Source organism: Heptranchias perlo, chromosome 31 (assembly GCF_035084215.1).
Source record: "Heptranchias perlo isolate sHepPer1 chromosome 31, sHepPer1.hap1, whole genome shotgun sequence".
Taxonomy (NCBI): Eukaryota; Metazoa; Chordata; class Chondrichthyes; order Hexanchiformes; family Hexanchidae; genus Heptranchias; species Heptranchias perlo.
Genome location: NC_090355.1, coordinates 26,569,460 through 26,591,493, shown reverse-complemented (window position 1 = coordinate 26,591,493; position 22,034 = coordinate 26,569,460). Strand labels below are relative to the sequence as shown.

Genomic DNA, 22,034 nt, shown 5'->3' with positions numbered 1-22,034 from the left:
TTTTCAAACTTTGACCAAACAGACCATTGTCTCTGACATTTCCTTTGCCTTTTTTGTGTAGATTGGACCTCACCTAGATACATTCAGGAGCAGTAAAGCTCGACGTGCAGCTTTCAACGCTAACTGGTTGGACTCTGCAGCAAGAAGGGGTCCCTTTGGACAGGGTGTCTATGCCTTTGAATAAACTAGGACCTAAACTAACAGTTTTCTTCAATTACTAAATAAAATGGAACAATTGTGATTGTGCATATTTTCAAATACTTGAAATATGTAGTGATTATGACACAGTATATTAGAATTAAATTCATTCTTTAGTTGTCTTGATTACATCTGGTCTATTTGTAGGTTCGCAACACTAGATAACTCCTTCATGCAGGCGCATTTTATTTCTGGAGGCAGTGGGCGCACTTAGAATTATTGAACCGTAGAAAGGTTACAGCACGGAAGAAGGCCATTCGGCCCATCGAGTCTGAGCCGGCTCTATGCAAAAGCAATCCAGCTCGTCCCACTTCCCCGCGCTCTCCTTGTAGCCCTGCAAATTTTTTCCTTTCATGGACTTATCCAGATCCCTATTGAAAGCCACGATTGAATCTGCCTCCACCACCCAGCCTGGCAGTGCATTCCAGATAATAACCACTCGCTGCGTAAAAAAGTTTTTCCTCATATCACCTTTGGTTCTTTTGCCAATCACCTTAAATCTATGACCTCTGGTTCTTGACCCTCTGCCAATAGAAACAGTTTCTCTCTTATCTATTCTGTCTAGACCCTTCATGATTTTAAATACTTCTATCAAATCTCCTCTCAATCTTCTCTGTTCCAAGGAGAATAACCCCAGCTTCTCCAGTCTATCCACGTTACTAAAGTCTCTCATCCCTGGAATCATTCTAGTAAATCTTTTCTGCAACCTCTCTAAGGCCTTCACATCTTTCCTAATGTGCATTGACCAGAACTGGACACAATACTCCAGTTCTCGTCGAACCAGCATTTTATAAAGGTTCATCATGACTTCCATGCTTTTGTACTCTATGCCAATATTTATAAAGTCCAGGATCCGATATGCCTGTTTAACCGCTTTCTCAACTTGCCCTGCCACCTTCAACGATTTGTGCACATATACCCCCAGATCTCTCTGTTCCTGTACACATTTTAGAATTGTGCCCTCTAGTCTATACTGTCTCTCCTCGTTCTTCCTATTGAAATGTATCAGTTCGCATTTTTCTGCCTTAAATTTCATCTGCCACGTGTCCGCCCATTTCACCAGCCTGTCTATATCCTCTTGAAGTCTATCACTATCCTCCTCACTGTTCACTACATTTCCAAGTTTTGTGTCATCTACAAATTTGGGAATTGTGTCCTGTACACCCAATTTCAAGTCAATATATATCAAGAAAAGCAATGGTCCTAATACCGATCCGTGGGGAACACCACTGTACACCTCCCTCCAGTCCGAAACTACTCTCTGCTTCCTGTTATTTAGCCAATTTTGTATCCATGCTGCTATTGCCCCCTTTATTCCATGGGTTTCAATCTTGATGACAAGCCTATTATGCAGCACTTTATTAAATGCCTTTTCGAAGTCCATGTACACCCACATCAACCGCATTGCCCTCATCTACCCTCTCTGTTACCTCATCAAAAAACTCTTATTAAGTTGGTTAAACATGATTTGCCTTTAACAAATCCGTGTGGCTTTCCCTAATCAATCCATACTTGTCCAAGTGACTGCTAATTCTGTCCTGGATTATCATTTCTAAAAGTTTCCCCACTACCGAGGTTAAACTGACTGGCCTGTAGTTGCTGGGTTTATCCTTACACCCTTTTTTGAACAAGGTGTAACGTTTGCAATTCTCCAGTCCTCTGGCACCACCCCCATATCTAAGGATGTTTAGAAGATTATCTCCTCAATTTCCACCCTTACTTCCCTTAGCAACCTAGGATGCATCCCATCCGGACCGGGTGACTTATCTACTTTAAGTACTGCTAGCCTTTCTAGTACCTCCTCTTTATCAATTTTTAGCCTATCCAGTATCTCAACTACATCTTCCTTTACTGAGACTCTGGCAGCATCTTCTTCCTTGGTAAAGACAGATCCATTGAGAGGTGAGGTACATTGTAGAGTGAATTGAAGCCCCAGTGCACTGGGCCACCAAGCCAACCTCTGATTCATATAATTTTTTAAAATATCATAATACTCATGATGGAGGAAGGCGGCTTAGAGAAGTGTTCAGCTAGATATCCTATATCTAGGAAAAGTTCCAAGTTGTTTTCTTCCCTCTGTTTTAAGAAAGTAAACAGTAATCAACTGTACATTAATGCCCAGGGCAATCTGATGAGAACCAGAAAAAGGCCTCCTAAACACAAGTATAAAAAGTTTAAAAAAGAAATCATTTTTCGGATTCTGCAATATGCTATCACTCAGGGCTAAGGTGAACTCTGGCCCCATTAGAGAGGCCAGGAGAAGGAGGAGGAGGAGAGAGGACATAAAGTTACTCCATGCAATCAATCAGCGCAAAACTCAACTTAAGGGCGTTCAATGGATGTACCTCACCCTGGCCAGGCTCCATAATTGGAAGGCAGAAATTCCACCTTTTGAGACTCTGGCAGCATCTTCTTCCCTGGTAAAGACAGACCTCTTGAGAGGTGAGGCGCATTGTAGAGCGAATTGGTGTGAAGAGGTGCACATTTTGTTCCACGTTCCTGGATTGTGCCCATCTTTTCAGTAATATTGGGATCATGTGCTGAGATGAACCAAACATGATAGGTACCTGTCCAATATGGCCCCCAACATTGTTTGCTAAGCATTCCAATGGAGTTGTGACATGAGATAATTATTGGACCTCACATTATTTGCATGCTGATGTATGCCAGTGTTATGCCACCTAGCTAGTATGGAAGATGCTGTGGAAAACGTCCCAGTCCAGTTTGATTTCAGTTCTTTTATGAATCAATCATGTGACATTACAGGCTGACTCCAGATTGTGGGTAAGTTCTGCCTGTATTCAGATTAAAGACAAGTATTACAGTTAAATTGTATCAGCTGTATTGTCTTACTCTGGGGGGTGGTTTAAAAGTGGTTGTGTTTCCATTGGTTTCATTATTATTTGTATACAATGAAAATGTTAGATTAAAAGTATAAAAAGCTAGAGCTTTACTAGGCATATCTTACAAATACAGAATCACATTTTAATATATACTGTGTTCCACTAATATATTCTTTTTAGTTTGGTGCTACAGTCTACTTTTAGTGCTTATTTTGATAAACTGTTTAAAAGCTTAAGAACTAGAAGAAAGCATTCCATAGATTGCAAAATCTTTCTCCCTCTTTTCAACTTATTTTGTGCATCTTTGTTTTTTTACATGGCCTGGAGACAACTTCAGAGCCAATGGAGTAATTTTTCAACTTCAATGCACCTTAATCCTGATATGCACGGAGTTCTGTGCCAAGATTGCGGAAGATGAAAATTTACTCCTGTGTTACTAACTCACTGCAATTTTCCTTAGGGCCCTATTAACAAAACATTACATTCATAAAATTATTTGTAGTCCCTTTCAACACATGATAAACAGCTATTTCTTGTAAGTACATACGCAATGCAAACAATATAGTTCTTTACTTTCAACAGATACACCACTGAGGCAACTTTAAAATGTGGCACAAAGAAATAAATGTATGGCTTGTTACCCACAATTCGTCATCAAGGTAGACAAACTCAATCAACCAGTGCTACTTTCGTACAGCTTCGAGCAAAAAACACAGGAGCAATGCAGGAGTAGGCTAACTGCCAGCCCCTCTCAGTTAAGAAGTGTATATCAAAGCTGGCAAACTGAAGAGGGGAACAAAACACAAATGTTTAAAATAATATCAAAGAGAAGAAATGACTTTGGGTGGACAGACCTGCTGAGAGGCGGGCAGGTCCTTCTGAGGTCAGTTTAATTTTAATAGTTAAAGGGCTGCTGACTAAGGATGTTGGGTACATTTAAAGCGATGCATTTGCTTAAAGGTAAATGGCTACATAGGGGGCAAAAATTGTGTTAGCCTTTAAAGAGGCTGAAAATATCTTCCAAGTCTCTGAGGGGTGGGGGAGAGGAAAGGTGGTGATCAATACCCAGTAGCTGGCATAATAGCAGGAAGCAGAGTCTTTGAGCCAGTGCTGGAACCCTCTGTTTGATGGCTGAAGTAAAGGTGTTGTTGCATGAGGTCGATGCAAAAAACTGTTCCTGGTACACGGTGGTAGCCAAGGTCAACACTACATGCTGTACTCACAAAACCTAAGAATAGATGAGGAGGAAAATAGCACAGCTTAAGGAGACCGTTAAGGTAAGCCTACCCAATGTTTATGTGGCCCACATATTCATGCCACAAAGCATTGGTATGTAAACTGCTGCACATTTATTGCTAACCCATGCCAAATATTCACACAACCTTACAGCTCTTTCATTGCTAGCCATGCACACTCATATGGCACACATTACAGCTGTAATTTACAAAGGCAAGCCTGAAACCTAGTCACGTCTTTCAAGGGATTCACGTATAAAAGCTTTGTAACACAACCTATGATGCACAGTCAATTTAATGATACCCAGGATGGACTGCAGCTTCAGTACACTGTGATGGTGTATCTTCAACTTGCCAACATTTCAAGATTACTTCTCTGCTTGTATGACTAGTTGGCACTTGCTTTAATATGAAAGAACAGTCCCAAACAGGAGGTGAGTTCAGAAATTACAAGCCCTTAACTCCCTTGGAGGAGGTCACTCGAGGTCACCTAGTCTATAAGATTATAGAGGGGGTAAGAAAAGATTAAGCTGGGGAAAATTGGTTACTTTGAGTTAGACAATCTGCAAGCCCCAAACATACTGTACCTTTTCAGATCATTTCCGTCTTTTTTTTAAACCAACGACTGAATCCAGGTCTTTAATTTCCTTCACCAGGGAACAGGCTGGCCAGGAAAGAGCTATTTTAGTACTGTTCACTGTTTTCAGTGAAAATGAATGGTGACCTGAATTTAACATCAGCTTTCTGTTGTAGTGAAAAAACATAATGCAACACATTTAAGACACATTTTAAAGATAAAGTGGTTGTCATCCCAGTATTAAAAATGAAAAATAATGCAGTAATTTATGAATGCTTGACAAATAATTTTTTTATATACAGTAGCAGACCTTGAATAAAACTTGTAAGAGGAAATTCTTCTGTGCTAGATTAGTTTTTTAAAAACATCCCTTCCCCCTTTTTTTTAGGTTCCCACTCCTGGATGAAAAAGTAGGCAGGCAACCTGCTCACAGGTTTCTACCAAAGCCATTCTCGACCCAGTCACTCGTTGGCGGATACGAATGGCCCAAAGTAATTTCATAACAACTTTTTCTCCTTCCCTAAGACATAAGCCTCGCTTCTGCTCGACATCTCTCCCACAAGGCACATGGGAAGTGTGCAGTATTATTGGCACCAATAATTGCTTTCTAAGCAGTATTATTGTTATGACCATGTTTAAAGTTCACTGCCCATTCATTACAAGTCATAGGTGGAAACTTTTTTAGACTCTTATTGCGAGTTCTGTAGCTGTAAAGGGGGAAATGTAATTATTTGAACATCCTTAAAACAAGTGCTTTTTCCTCAAGAAGTTCTATGACACTGTAATTCTAAATATTACAAACCAAAGTTAGAACAATATAATCTCTTACCACCATCAGCAATTACTACCAATGTCTTGCTGCTTTTCATAACTGTTGTTGGCAATAGTCCTAAGAGCAAATCTAAAAGCTTCTTAGCTAAACTGGACTGTTCCAATCTAAGTGCGTGCTCGTTTTATTATCAAGTAAGATTTGCTTTGTATAAGTCCATTGTAGTCAATTCCACCAATAAAATCAGTTTTTCCCAGAGTACTACTATTAAAAATAAAGAAGATTATTTTATTTTTTATTCCTTCTCGGGATGTGGGCGTTGGGGGCAAGGCCAGCATTTATTACCCATTCCTAGTTGCGCTGAGAAGATGAGCTTTCTTCTTGAACTGCTGAATCCATGTGATGAAGGGACTCCCACAGGGCTGTTAGGTAGGGAGCGCCAGGATTTTGATCCAGTGACCATGAGGGAATGATGATATATGTCCAAGTCAGAATGGTGTGTGACTTGGAGGGGAACTTGGAGGTGATGGTGTTCCCATGCACCTGTGGCCCTTGTCCTAGGTAATAGAAGTCACAGGTATGGGACAACTGCCGAAGAAGCCTTCACAAGTTGCTGTAGTGTATCCTGTAGATAATGCACACTGCAGCCATGTTGCACCGGTGGTAGAGGGGGTGGATGTTTAGGCTAGTGGATGAGGTGGCCGATCAAGTGGACTGTTTTGTCCTGGATGCTGTTGAGCTTCTTGAAGGCTGGGCCAAGCACACTGCTCTGAGCAACTCTTTCAGCGATATCCTGAGGCCGAGATGATTGGCCTCTAACAACCACAACCATCTTCCTTTGTGCCAGGTAAGATTCCAGCCACTGGAGAGTTTTCCCCGTGATCCCCATTGACTTCAGTTTTACTGGGGCTCTTTGGTGCCACACTTGGTCTAATGTTGCCTTGATGTCAAAGGCAGTCACTCTCACCTCACTTTTAGATTTCAACTCATGTCCATCTTTGGACCAAGGCTGTAATAAGGTCTGGAGCAGAGTGGTTCTGGCGGAACTCAAACTGAGCATCAGTGAGCAGGTTATATGTGAGGAAGCGCCACTTGATAGAACCGTTGACGACTCCTTTCATCACTTTGCTGATGATTGGGAGTAAGCTGATGGGGCCATAATTAACCAGGTTGGATTTGTCCTGTTTTATGTGGACAATTTTCCACATTGTGGGGTAGATGCCAATGTTGTAGCTGTACTGGAACAGCTTAGCTAGGGGCATGGCCAGTTCTGGTGCTCAGGTCTTCATCACTACAGCCGGGATGTTGTCGAGGCCTGTAGCCTTCGCTGTGTCCATTGCAAATGGCCTTTTCTTGATGTCATGTGGAGTGAATCGAATTGTCAAATGACTGGCATCTGTGATGGTAGGGACCTCAAGAGGAGGCTGAGAAGAATCATTCACTCGGCAATTCTGACTGAAGATGGTTACAACTGTGGCAGCTTTGCCTTTTGCACTCATGTGCTGGGCTCTGCCATTATTGAAAGGAGAGGGCTCCACAAACATCCCCATCCTTGTTATTTACTTAATTGTCCACCACCATTCACTACTGGATGTGGCAGAGTTACAGAGCTTTGATGTGATCCATTGGTTGTGGGATCTATACCTCAATCTATAGCATGCTGTTTAGCATGCACGTAGTCCTGTTTTGTAGCTTCACCAGGTTAGCACCTAATTTTTAGGTACACCTGGTGCTGCTTCCGACATGGTCTTCTAAATTCCTTATTAAACCAACTGGTCATCTGGCTTGATGGTGTTGGAGGAGTGAGGGATATGCTGGGCCATGAGGTTACAGATTGTGGTGGTATACAATTCTGCTGCTTCTGAGAGCCCACAGCACCTCATGAATGCTCAGTTTTGAGTTGTCAGATCTGTTCTCAATCTATCCCATTTAGCATTGGGATATTGCCACATGATACAATGGAGGGTGTCCTCAGTGTGAAGATGAGACTTGGTCTTCACAAGGGCTGTGCAGTGGTCACTCCTACCAATGCTGTCATGAACAGGTGCATCTGCGACAGGTAGATTGGTGAGGACACAGTCAAGTAGGTTATTCCCTCGTGTCAGTTCTCACGCCACCTGCCACCACGCCAGTCCAGGAACTAGGTCCTTTAGGACTCAGCCATCTTGGTCAGTGGTGGCGCTATCGAGCAACTCTTGATGATGGACATTGAAGTCCCCCCGCCCCCCCAGGATACATTCTGTGCCCTTGCTACTCTCAGTGCTTCCTCCAAGTGGTGTTCATCATGGAGGAGTACTGATTCATCAGCTGAGGGAGAAAGGCGGTAGGTGGTAATCAGCAGGAGGTTTCCCTGCCCTTGTTTGACCAGAAGCCATAACACTTCACGGGGTCCAGAGTCAATGTTGAGGACTCCCAGGCCCATGCCCCCAGACTGTATACCACTGTACCCCCACCTCTGGTCGGTCGGTCCTGCTGGTGAGTCAGGATATACCCAGGGATGATGATGGAGGAGTTTGGAACATTGACGGATAGGTATGATTCTGTGAGTATGACTATGTCAGGCTTTTGCTTGACTAGTCTGCGGGACAGCTGTCCAAACTTTGCACCAGTCCCCAGTTATTAGTAAGGAGGACTTTGACTGGGGTGGGTGTTCCTGCGTCATGTCCTGACTCGATGCCTTGGTCGCAACCGAGTGGTCCATCTGTTTTCTTGTTATTCTTTGTAGCAATTTGATATAACGGAGTGCTTGCTAGACCACTTCAGAGGACAGTTAAGTCAACCATGTTGGTGTGCGACTGGAGACATTTATAGGCCAGACCAGGTAAGGATGGCAGGTTTCCTTCCCTAAATGATATTAGTGAACCAGTTGGGTTTTTAGACAATCCGACAGCTTCATAGTCAATTTTATTGATACCAGCTTTAAAAAAAAATGTAATTCAACTCACCTCCAAATTTTTAGTCCAGAACTAAATTACATTCTTTGAATAAACCCAAGTATCTTAATGCTAAAGGGATCAAGGGATATGGGGGAAAAGCAGGAACAGGGTACTGAGTTAGATGATCAGCCATGATCATTTTGAACGGCGGAGCAGGCCCGAAGGGCCGAATGGCCTACTCTTGCTCTTATTTTCTATGTTTAAAATCTTGTTATATCTGTTTATGAACTGAATTCTTTCCAACAGTACATGTTCAACTGTAACTGATGAATTTAAGTGGAAGCACACTTGGGATCTGATTGTGTAGTAGGGAAACCACTGCAGTAACTAAGCTGAGAAACAATTTTCTGCATAGGGAGATAATTTTAAAGGAGAATGTAATGCTACTGGCAAGAGAGAAATTACCCCATAGTGTGTTCTACTTTATTTGCCTGATGCATTTTCATAAAAGTCTGTGTTTAAAAGATTACTCCACAGAGGATAAAGGATTTTTTATTTCATTCATGAAAAAGTTAAACTGGTATAAATTGATGACATCAACAACTGGGATTCCCTATTAAGCATATCTGCTATCCAGCATTAACACATGTTGTGATTAGTACATTTCACATCAAGTGGGAACTGTTTTCCTTTTATATTAAAACAATGTAATCTGCAAGTTTTTGCGACACAAAGATAAAAAAGGTAAGCCCCACATAGACATCAACGGTTGTTAGTGAAGTGTTTTTCAAAAATATCATTGCTGACTCTACCACAGAGCATCTGCTTGACTTTTTCATGAACTAAAATAGATATCTGCTGGAGTTTATGTCAGCAGCATGCATTAGATAAACAAAAGGAACCACTTGAAACACATCAAGTGGGTAAATAGCTTACATTGAAAAATATTTTCCTGTAGAGATACCTTCTCAATTAATAAGTAAATAATAATTAACTTGAATGATAGATGGTGAAATTATGATGGCCTAGAAATGGTAAGGTTTATTTTCAGTTGAATTGCAAATACTTTATAGAATTCCCTAATCCCTGCAGGTTTAATTGTAAAATATTACAGAAAGATAGCAGAATAAATGGTTTGAGAAGTCCTCATGAGCTGATATGACTAACGGCTTGGCTACGTCAGTCCTGATAACTATCCTGATACCGCTCGAGCTAAACTAATATAGCAACATCATCATTTCAGTGGGTATTATGGTCATTACTGGTCCTGAGGTGCTCATTCCTAATGAGACCCATAGGGTCTGTAATGGCCTTAATACCCAAATAAAATAAGACTGATCATCAGTCTAAGCTTTATTTATAATTTCCAGTTCTGTGCTTGCTTTCATACATTTGCATAGAGATCTATTTGAAACAATTTTTGGTGGTCTGTCTTGACTGACTCCAGAGTTTTAGCTTTCAGTACCCTACATTTCAGGTATTAATCACTCCATGTGAAGATGTGCTTCCCGACGTCGGTCCTGAGTTTGCCTTACACCAGTTTATTCCTCTGCTACCCACATCCCCCCACCCCCTACCCCAATCTTACAGTCATGGTGTAACTCTACATATACTAACTGGAATAGAAGCAGTTACTCATTTACCTCTAGAAGGCCCTTTCTCATTTTCCTTTCAAGGCTGTAAAGTGCAAGGTTTTCTAACCTTATTTTAGAACTCAGTCTGCTGGCATTAGGGATCAGGCTCTTAGCCCTTTTCTACACTGCTTCCAACATCCAGCCGCCCGTTTATCATCTGAGAAATGAGTGGCCGGCAATTGAAAATCGGGATGAGGGACACCTCAGCCGAAGGCCTAGACGCCAAGGCCTTCCTGATGCAATATTCAGATGAGCCTGTTAATGGGTGACCAGTCTGCTTGCCTGATTAAGGCAGGGAACATAAATATGCAAATCAGGGTCCTACGCTGGCTGTAGGACCCTGGATTGCAATTTTCAGGTGCAAATGGGCAGAGCATGCTCTGAGCACACTCCCTCCATTTGCACCAGGCATTGAGCGGCCTAACCAGCAGCCCTTCAATGGACCGCTGGAGGCCACTCACGAAACAGCCCAAGAAACTTTGAATTTTTTTTGGTGGGAGTGCTTCTCCTGGCCCCATAAAATAAACTCCGGCCCTGCTGTTGCTCCATTTGAGGCTCCCCTAAGACGGCCTCCACCCCCAGACCTGAACTTCCAGCTGGCTCAGCATGGGAGCCGAGCCAATTTCCCAGCCTCCCAAGACCAGAGAGCTTTAGCGGGGCTGCGGCTGCCAATGGCATTTAAATGTGGCCAGGCCTCAAAATGGCTTGGGCCTCAAAACCCATAGGTGATGTGGCCACTCCACCGAACTTACCTGTTTTGAGTGGAAGTTGAAGATTGCCCTCGTGTGCTTTCCTTGCACCTCGGCGACCAGGTCTAAACACAGTGTGCTAAATCTTTTGATGTCATCTTCATTCCCAACTCCTCTCTATCTGAAAGATTGTTTGATAATAACACCCATTGACCTCTCTAATGCCATAGGTTTCCAAATAAAGGCAATGGAATGAATTTGTAGCTCAGGCAAAAAATTCCCCCTCTCTATTGTTCCATACAATGTACTGTGCAATGAACAAACAATTTAAGAATGTTTTGATCTTCCTACCTAACTTTATTAGGACATTTTATGAAACTTTGGTGAGAGATAAATTAAAATAAAGTCTTGGAATCTTGTAAGTTTTGGGTAATTTCACATTCTGTGTTGGGTTTTGATGGCCTGGTTTCATTTTTCTCGGGTTAAGCAGCGCAGACACCACTCATAGGGAGACCTCGCTTCCTACCACCCAAAGTGCCGCTTTAACTGCCGAGTAGCTGGGAAATTCGAAGTGACCCCCGGGTCAAACAGAGAACCCTCTTCAACGTATTTCAGTTTACTGGTTAGATCATTTACCCTCACATGATCATCCTCATTTTTGGAAGTTGGTAGAATAAACACTTGACTAGACGGTGACTTAGTCTAAAAACAGGAAGTGGATAAGTGAACAGAATTAATGACACACTATAGACTTACAGTAGATACAGACTTAATGGCCCCTCCTTGGAACACAGAAAATAACAGTTGCGTCAGCTGCGCTTAACTTCAAAGAAAACGGGACCAGGCACAAAGTCTCTGAGTATTGGCTTTTACATGGGGGTTTGTTACTGACCATCCATAGGGTCTCTCTGGTTAACCTAGTTCTCTGATTGCTTCAGATAGAATATTCAATTTTGGTAAGACAAGCTAAGAAATACTTCAGAAACAAAATGACCAGGGTGAAGGAATGGGTCCAGTGCACGATGGTGTCGACCTCCATCTGGTCAGATCTCTGTTTTCCTAGTTTCTTAAGAATCTCCTCCATGCAAGGCATAGGGTCAGCGTTAGCTTCTGTTAGGTCATTTCATTTCCAATAATCTACACAGATCAATTAGTCATGTCCTTCTTGGGGACAAGCACCACTAGTGATGCCTATGGTTCTGGGATGCCTACTACTCCCAGGTCCAGCATCTTCTGCACTTCTACATGCACTCCTTCACATTATGTGGCACAGGATACGAGTGTTGCTGCACTGGTTTTGAAACGCCTGTGTTTACTTTGTGCACAAACTGCTTTGAATAGCTTGTCTTCGTAGAATCATAGAATGTTTACAGCACAGAAGGAGGCCATTCGGCCCATAAAGCCTGTGCCGGCTCTTTGTAAGAGCAATTCAGTTAGTCCAATTTCCCCACTCTTTCCCCGTAGCCCTGCAAATTTTTTCCCTTCAAGTATTTATCCAATTCCTTTTTGAAAACCACAATTGAATCTGCTTCCACCACCCTTTCAGGCAACGCATTTCCAATCATAACTGCTCGCTGCATAAAAAAAGATTTTCCTCATGTCGCCTTTGGTTCTTTTGCCAATCGCCTTAAATCTGTGTCCTCTGGTTCTCGACCCTTCTGCCAATGAGAACAGTTTCTCTTTATTTACTCTATCTAAACCCCTCATGATTTTGAACACTTCTATCAAATCTCTTCTCAACCTTCTCTGTTCTAAGGAGAACAATCCCAGCTTTTCCAGTCTATCCACGTAACTGAAGTCCCTCATCCCTGGAACGATTCCAGTAAATCTCTTCTGCACCCTCTCTAAGGCCTTCACATCCTTTCTAAAGTGCGGTGCCCAGAATTGGACACAATACTCCAGTTGTGGCCGAACCAATGTTTTATAAAGGTTCAACATAACTTCCTTGCTTTTGTACTCTGTTTCTATTTATAAAGCCCAGGATCCCATACGCTTTTTTAACCGCTTTCTCAACCTCTCCTGCCACCTTCAAAGATTTGTGCACATATACCCCCAGGTTTCTCTGTTCCTGCACCGCTTTAGAATTGTACCATTTAGTTTATATTGCCTCTCCTCATTCTTCCTGCCAAAATGTATCACTTCGCAGTTCTCGGTGTTAAATTTCATCTGTCATGTGTTCACCCATTCCACCAGCCTGTCTATGTCCTATTGAAGTCTATTACTATCCTCCTCACTGTTATTACACTTCCAAGTTTTGTTATCATCTGCAAATTTTGAAATTGTGCCCTGTACACTCAAGTCCAAGTCATTAATATATATCAAAAAGGCAGTGGTCCTAGTACCAGCCCCTGGGGAACACCACTGCATATCTTCCTCCAATCTGAAAAACCATTCACCACTACGCTCTTTTTCCTGTCACTTAGCCAATTTCATATCCATGCTGCCACTGCCCCTTTTATTCCATGGGCTTCAATTTTGCTGACAAGCCTATTATGTGGCACTTTATCAAATGCCTTTTGGAAGTCCATATACACATCAACTACATTGCCCTCATCAACCCTCTCTATTACATCATCAAAAAACTCAATCAAGTTAGTTAAACATGATTTGCCTTTAACAAATCCGTGCTGGCTTTCCTTTGTTAATCCACACTTGTCCAAGTGACTCTTAATTTTGTCCGAGATTTTCGTTTCTAAAAGCTTCCCACCACCGAGGTTAAACTGTCTGGTCTGTGGTTGCTGGGTTTATCCTTACAGCCTTTTTTGAACAAGGGTGTAACATTCACAATTCTACAATCCTCTGGCACTACCCCCATATCTAAGGAGGACTGAAAGATTATGGCCAACACCTCTGCAATTTCCACCCTTACTTCCCTCAGCAACCTCGGATGCATCCCATCCGGACTGGCTGACTTATCTATTTTAAGTACAGCCAGCCTTTCTAGTACCTCCTCTATCAATTTTTAGCCCATGCAGTATCTCAACTATCTCTTCTTTTACTGTGACTTTGGCAGCAGCTCCTTCCTTGGTAAAGACAGAGGCAAAGTACTCATTTAGTACCTCAGCCTCCATGTGTAGATCTTTTTGGTCCCTAATCGGCCCCATCCATCCTCTTACTACCCATTTACCATTTTTATGCCTATAGGAGGGTTTTGGATTTCCTTTTATGTTAGCCACTAGTCTATTCTCATATTCTCTCTTTGCCCCTCTTATTTCCTTTTTCACTTCTCCTCTGTACTTTCTATATTCAGCCTGTTTCTCATTTGTATTATCAACCTGACATCTGCCATACGCCCCCTTTTTCTGCTTCATCTTACTCTCTATCTCTTTTGTCATCCAGGGAGCGCTGGCTTTGGTTGCCCTACCTTTCCCCCTCGTGTGAATGTACCTAGACTGTACCTGAACCATCTCCGCTTTAAAGGCCGCCCAATGTTCGATTACAGTTTTACCTGCCAATCTTTGATTCCAATTTACCCGGGCCAGATCCGTTCTCAACCCACTGAAATTGGCCCTCCTCCAATTAAGTATTTTTACTCTAGATTGTTCCTTGTCCTTTTTCATAACTAATCTAAATCTTATGGTACTATGATCACTGTTCCTATAATGTTCCCCCACTGACACTTGTTCCACTTGACCCACCTCATACCCCAGAACCAGATCCAGCAATGCCTTCTTCCTCATTGGGCCAGAAATATACTGATCAAGAAAGTTCTGAACAAACTTCAGAAATTCCTCCCCTTCTTTGCCCTTTATACTATTATTATTCCAGTCTATATTAGGATAGTTGAAGCCCCCATTATCACTACTGAATAGTTCTTGCACCTCTCTATAATTTCCTTGCAAATTTACTCCTCCATATCCTTCCCGCTAGTTGGTGGCCTGCAGAATATACCCAGTAGTGTAATGGCACCTCTATTGTTTCTTACCTCTAACCAAATAGGTTCTGTCCTTGATCCCTCAAGGACATCCTCTCTCTCCAGCACTGCAATATTCTCCTTAACTCAATACTGCCACTCCCCTCTCCTTTTTTTCCTTCCCTATCTTTCCTGAACACCTTGTATCCAGGGATATTTAGTACCCAATCCTGCCTTTTTTTTGAGCCAGTTCTCCATTATCGCCACCACATCATATTCCCATGTGGCTATTTGCACCCGCAGCTCACTAACCTTATTTACCACGCTTCGTGCGTTTACACACATGCACTTTAAACCTGTATTAGACCTTCTCGTATTCTCTCTTAGTCTGATCCCACCTAACACTGTACTATTTCATACTCCAGTACTATCTGTCTCTCCCAATCCTTTGTGCACCTTGTTTCTCCTTTCTAAAGCTACATACTGGTACCCACCCCCCTACCAAATTAGTTTAAACCCTTCCCCACAGCACTAGTGAACCTCCCCGTGAGGACATTGGTCCCAGCTCTGTTGAAGTGCAACCTGTCCATCTTGAACATGTCCCTCCTGCCCCAGGACTGGTCCCAATGCCCCAGGAATCTGAAGCCCTCCTTCTTGCACCATGTCTCTAGGCATGCATTAACGTATCTTATCTTCCTATTTCTGTATTCACTAGCACGAGGCACTGGGAGAAATCCAGAGATCACTACCTATGATGTCCTGATTTTTAAACTTCCTCCCTAGCTCTTGGAACTCTAACTGCAGGACCTCATCCCTTTTCTTTCCTATGTCATTGGTATCCACATGAACCATGACTTCTGGCTGTTCCCCTTCCTCTCGCAGAATGTTCTGCACCCTCTCCGTGGTGTCCTTTACCCTGGCACCAGGGAGGCAAAACACATTGGCAGTCACAGAAAAGCCTGTCTGTCCCCCTAACTGTTGAATCCCCTATGATTACTGCATTTCTACACTTCACTGTGCCCTCCTGTGCAGTTCTTTGTTCCATCGTGCAATGCTCAGGCCTGCACTCCTTTGAGGTGCCCTCACTGAACACTGGTTTGAGAATGCCACACACCCAGAAGATTCCTGCATTGCCTGCCTCTTCCTACCCTTTTGGATGGCCACCCACTTGCCATCCTGAACTCTCTATGGCTATGGGGTGACCACCTCCTGGAACGTACGTACGGTCCAGGAAACCTTCAGCCTCTCTTATGCTTTGCAGTGACTCCAGCTGCCCCTCATGCTCAGAAACCCTCAATTTGAGCTCGAGCAACTGGAGGCATTTTCTGCACATGTGGCCCTCCAGGACACATGAAGCATCCTGAAGTTCCCACATGGTGCAGGAATTGCAGGCAATGGGTCTCAGCTGCCCGTCCATTATATTTAGATTTTTTTTTTCTAACCTCCCTTTAGATACTCGATTATTATTAATTTACGTACTCCGATTAACCTACCTTTTTATTCCGGGTCTCTCAGAGCTCCTCCTCTCTGTTCACTTGTTGCCCAAGAACAATGGCTGAAATCCTAGCAACACATCCTAGCTTGTTGTGTCTGTGTAGAAGATAACTGAATTGACAATTCCATCCACTGAGGAATCTGTTCGACTCTCAGACAAGAGTTCTTAAATTTCACTTCCTCACTTTCCTACAGGGCAGCGTTAACACATAAGGCCAGTTTGTCATGGTTGAGGTAAGGTTTCAGCATAATCATGTGCTGGACCTAACACTTGCATGGTTGATTGGGTGTCTCAATTACATTATCTGCCTCATTGGGCCTTTCCACCAGTATGTGTGGATCTGCCCAGTAAGTCTATAACTTCTTATATCTCACTAGCAGCAGGACCAGCGCACTCTGGCCTACCTCTCTGGTACCTGGCATTGTGGTCGTACCAATTTTTCTGGTTAATTTATATTGATTCTCTGACTTACTCATGAAGGAGGATGGGAGAATGTGAATAGATGTCAGGGACAGAGAAAAGGAGCAAGGAGAGGTAAAATGGAAAGCAGAATAGGAGTGGGGGAGGGGAGCGGAGCAGGAGGGGGTGGAGGAGAGCGGGAACATGGCAGGAAAGATGTGGCGGCAAACTCATCATGGGGGAGAGAAATGGTTATTACCCTTTCCTCACCCACGCCTGGGTCATTGTCAGTGATGGAGGGAGGAAGTTTATGGCCATGCATCCCCCTGTTCCTGATTTTTTTTTTGCTCAGTAGAGGATGGGGTGTGTGGGGAATTAAGTTCCTCTCAGGTCAAGAATTATTCCTTATTTGGTAGGAGGGGCTGGGTTGAGTTTGCTTCCAGGTCCCGGATTTCTGCTGAATGGGGACAGCAGGTTGCCTTACACTAAGATCCTAACTTTCAAATTAGTAGGTGTGGGTGTTCTGACCAGGACATTTACTGATCCGGAACGCTTGTTTAATGTGGAGGCTGGAGGGTCATGAGTTCAATGGATGCCAGTGCCAGATTTTACCCTCAGTGGGGAGGAGTGTTTTTGACCAGTCCAGTCCGGGGACAGATTTTGGGCAAAAATCAGATTACCAAAAGACTGCAATTGCACATTGAGATTTAACATTAGGTGAAAGCCCCCACCATCCAGCCCCAATAAACACATTGATTGTTAAATCTTGCTCTGCAGTTGCAGTCTTTTTGTAATCTGTTTTTCCTGTCAAAAAGTTTTTTTTTTTAAAAGTCACAAAACTCAGACAGTTCTGGCAACCTCCATGTACCCCACTAAAGAAAGATCATATGTCAATATAGGTAAATGCTTGTCCTATAAGATTATCGCCATCCAGCCCTGATAAACACAGTGATTGTTAAATCACAGGCAATTAACATTGTAATTGCCAATCTCAACGCTACCTATTAGGTGTTACGGATACTACAGGTAAATATTGACGGTTTTATAAAGCATTTTCCCTATTGAGAAGGTATGGCATGGGAATTTTCACTGCATTTCAAAATGAAATGTTGTGATTCATTCAGTGATTTTAATAAATAATAGATATGATTCGAGCATTAAGTCATAAGCAGTAAGAATAACACATTTTATAATTTCATAGTCTGCATTGTCCACTGGATTTATCCAAGCCCCTTACTACTAAATGATAATGCAAGTCGTTCAGCTCAAACTTTTTTATCCCTTTTATAGTGGTTTGCGAATAATTCAAAACCCTTATGACACCACCTGTGTAGTCCCTGTTTTAAATCTTGGTATCAGATTGGATTTAGTGAAATTACTCCCTACAGATTTATGAGCAAGATCAACTGGGCTGTGGGGAAAGAATGGGGGAAATGGAACTAATTGGATAGCTCTTTCCAAGAGCCGGCACAGGCACGATGGGCCGAACGGCCCCCTTCCGTGCTGTATGATTCTATGATTTACTGGACTTACTGTTTATTAACTTTTATCCCCCATCAGTTCAAGAGCACGCTGATGCTGTCTGCCCTTTCCCTGGAGTTTGCCAAGAGCCCCCCATGTAACTGTTTCTCCTGATCCTTTGCCTGGAACTCGCAACGTTCCTTCTCTGCCTCAAGCTTGCGGTCCCTTTCTTTGCTTTATGCTCAGAGCGGTCAAATGGATTGATTCAAGCTCTGGATCCATGTCTTTGAGCCCTTGTAGACTTTTTTTTTAAATCTATTGCTGCTTGCTTCATTTACTTTAAGTTTGAATAGCCCGTTGGTCTGTGATTGATAATATATCCGCCGCCTGTGTTACATTTTTGGGGTCTTTATATATTTTTTACTCGGGTTTAACATCTTAATCCAGCCCCAGAGGTGAGTCCAATCTCCATATGAGCTCTCTCCCAACAGTTAAAGCGGTCAAATGGTTAGAAAGCAGGCAGGGAGAATCCTGATTCTTAACATTTGAATTAGGCGGTTCAACAGACCTTCCGAGCACTTTGTAAACCAGGTTTAACACCGCACTGCATTCATACACCACAGAGCCTCAGCAGCGTGAGACTCTCTGCTCCAAACTTGGTTTCGATCCTGACTCGGGATTTGCACCACACGTTTAGGTAAATGCAATGGAGGAAATTGCGTATTAATGCAATCTCCGTCGATGCGAAATACGTTTGGGTTCTGATTGCTATAAAATATAAGCCTCCCCTGCAAATTCACCCAAGTCCGATTTAGGTCGCTGGTGCGAGATGCTCTCGTCCATTTCAGCTTTGCACCAGCGCAAAGTGGGTTTTTAAAACGTTCTCATGGTCCAACTTTGGTTCTTTATTAACATTAAAAATGAACCACCGTTTGGAGTCTGTGAGAAGAGCTGACCGAAAAACAAGGCAGATCTGGTAGCGTAACTTCGATCTACCACCGGGCCCCCTCTAAGCTGGTTTCAAATGGATGTTGATATCACCGTATAACCGCTCCCTTAGAAACTGCCGGAGTAAAAATGATGTCCAAGTGCCCTGACAGCACGAATGTATGTAACAGTTCCTCCGCGTCTCCCTTTACTCCGTTAAACACTCTTTTCCATTAATGGCTTTGGGGGTGTGGGTGGGGAGGATCATTTTTGATGCGTTTCCTATCTTATTCACCTCCTTTTGTCACTTGTCATAACCGTATAACCAAGAAAATTATGGGACAGTCGAAGGATGTGGCCTCAATGTCGTCAATCTCAAGTCTTGTTTTCACCGGATTCGGATTGTAAATTTTTATATTTCCGTATGGGAATAACTTGCTCATACTTGCTTTACATGTATAGAATAAATTAGTTATAAAATGTTTTATTCCCCCTGCAACTCAAAACACATGTCATGTTTATCCAACGTATATCGATCGGATCACGCTGCCTTAACTTTAGGGAATCGCATCCCATGAAAAAATGTCTTCAACCTTGAATAAATTATCTTCTACCTTCCAGGAGCTACCTTCTAACAGGAATAATCCGATTTAAATTCTTATTACATAACCAATTAGCCGCTGGTTTTGTTCGCCCTAGAGGTCAGCACAATCCAGGTGACTGCTCGCCTATTAACGGTCTGGAAATGCTCCTCCAGCGAGATATTCTGACCTTCCTGCCGGAGGCGGAACACTCTGCACTCCGGGAGGCACCTGCTCAACAGCCCGGCCCAGGAAGATCAGCAGCAGTTTTGAATCAGTTTGACGTTTTGAAAGACACTGCCTAGATACGCAATGAGCGTTTAAACAAGTTCATTCAGTTTTCAAAATTCACTGAGCTAAAGACCATGCAGTGCCATGAAATCATAGCATCATGAGTGAGGCTGTTCGGCCCATCGTGCCTGTGCCGGCTCTTTGAACGAGCTATCCAATTAGTCTCACCCTCCTGCTCTTTGCCCACAGCCCTGCAAATTTCTCTTTTTCGTATAGTTACCTAATTCCCTTTTGAAAGTTGCTATTGAACCTGCTTCCACCACCTTTTCAGGCAGCGAATTCCAGATCATAACAACTCACTGCGTAAACAAAAAGTCTCCTCATCCCCCCCCCCCCCGCCCCCTCCCCATTGAATCTATTGATTTAAACGAAGATGTAAACAATTTTAGCAATGAGATGGTTGCAGGGGATGGCTGTTGACTCCAGTCCGAGTCCTGACAGGTACCTGTTTGACCAGGGTGGCCAGCTGTTTATTCCATTCTAACTGAGCATTTCGGGGTGAGGGTTAGTTTGGTGTCCTGAGGCTCGCGGCTCCTCCCAACGATTTGTCTATTTGAGGCATCGCGCCGCCGCTTAGAACTATCGCAAGAAAAAGTTATTTACCAGCAACTGCATTCTGGAAAATAAACCTTGAACTTTTCTCATTCATATAATTTTACTCTTGAAAAACATTGATGATCAATAAAACGCGTGTTCTCAAACTACCCACAACCTGTTTACTTTTTATATACAGAAACATTGAGTAAGTATGAAATAACTAAAGTTAAACGGCATACGGGGAATAAGAAATGTTCTGATTAAAAGGGATTTTAGTTAAAAGCCGATCTGAACATTTGGGGCGAGCGGAGGTACCGCTTGGCTTAACAGGTACGGTTGATACACAATGACAACCTGGATATATATTATGATATTTGGCTTCTGCCAACATTTTATCAACATTTAGAAGTGAAAGGCTGGGGGGGAAATAATCTTGCTGAGGCAGGTATTCCAACTTTCCTACACTGTCCATGTTTCACGTCGGCAAACAAAAAACTTTTCCTAACTCAATGGGGCGGCGACCCAGAGCTATGTCCTCTGTCCTGACCTTCAAACTTTTGACAGCTGCAGTGTCCTTAACTCGCTTGGCGGTCCCGAGTAATGTAAATTATTAACAGTCACAACTTCGGTGTACACGGGGTAAATGAGGGGTTGAAAAGTGACCGGCAACTAGATGACTGCAATTACGTTGAAACGAACCTTTAAAATAAGGCCAGGCCGCGGACTAGTGACAAAGACGGAGAGAGGGACCGTTATTGGAGGTAAAGAGTTTTTTTTTTGCAGACACAAGAATCCATGATCCAAACACAAAAATATATACCTTGTAGCTGTACGCACATAGTGTATATACACGCACACACAACCTATAGATCCATAAATGTGTACATAAACACAGTTTATGAACCCATAAATATGTACAGCATATAATAGAAGATTGTGCAAAATAGGAGAAATGAATAAAATAGCAGATAATTACATAGATTTTATACTTATCTGCATACCTGTGGATATACATGTTTGTAGCCGAAGGACATAAAGGTTTCTACAATACTTCGTCTCTGAATACATTAGCAAAAGGATTGAATAACTGGCTGTTTGTGTGCTGACAATAGCAGGTGCACAGACTGAATGCCAGCATCATTTAAGCCCGTTTTGTTTGCAGCTTCAAGCTGAAGTGTCGGGAGCGCGCATCTTGTTGTGAGACTCCTGGTTCACCGACTGCGGTCACGCGCAATGCCATGATGCCAGTTTCCCTGCCTCGAGATGACCTCTGCTTTACCGTGACCGCGCCCCGTGCCAGAATTCCCCCACCCCCTCCTTGTGCTGTAATTATGCCAACTGATCCTCCAGGAACGCGCACGGAGACAACCAACAAAGATGCACTGTTCCAGACTCCAATCCATGGACGCACATGTATCTATGTCTCTCTCTGGGTTCGAACGATGCCAGGTAACATTGCTGATGAACATGCCAGGTACCAATTAACTCTCCTGACGAATATGCCAGGTACCAATTAACTTTCCTGGTGAACGTGCCAGGTACCAGCTAACTCTCCTGGTGAACGTCCTACATACCAGCTAACTCTCCTGGTGAACGTGCGAGGTACCAGCTAACTCTCCTGGTGAACATGCCAGGTACCAGCTAACTCTCCTGGTGAACATGCCAGGTA

The 22,034-nt window shown here is 43.0% G+C and overlaps 1 protein-coding gene across 2 annotated transcripts in view; it reads left to right on the top strand.

The window, feature by feature from the left end:
- cfap77 (cilia and flagella associated protein 77) overlaps nucleotides 1-3,052 on the top strand; it is a 111,116-nt gene extending 108,064 nt beyond the window's left edge. For both annotated transcript variants that reach the window (XM_067969783.1, XM_067969784.1), the window contains exon 7: nucleotides 62-3,052. In XM_067969783.1, the coding sequence (XP_067825884.1) occupies nucleotides 62-184 (123 nt within the window). In that variant the 3' untranslated portion in view covers nucleotides 185-3,052. The remainder of the gene's footprint in view (nucleotides 1-61) is intronic.
- The last annotated feature ends 18,982 nt before the right edge of the window (nucleotides 3,053-22,034 follow it).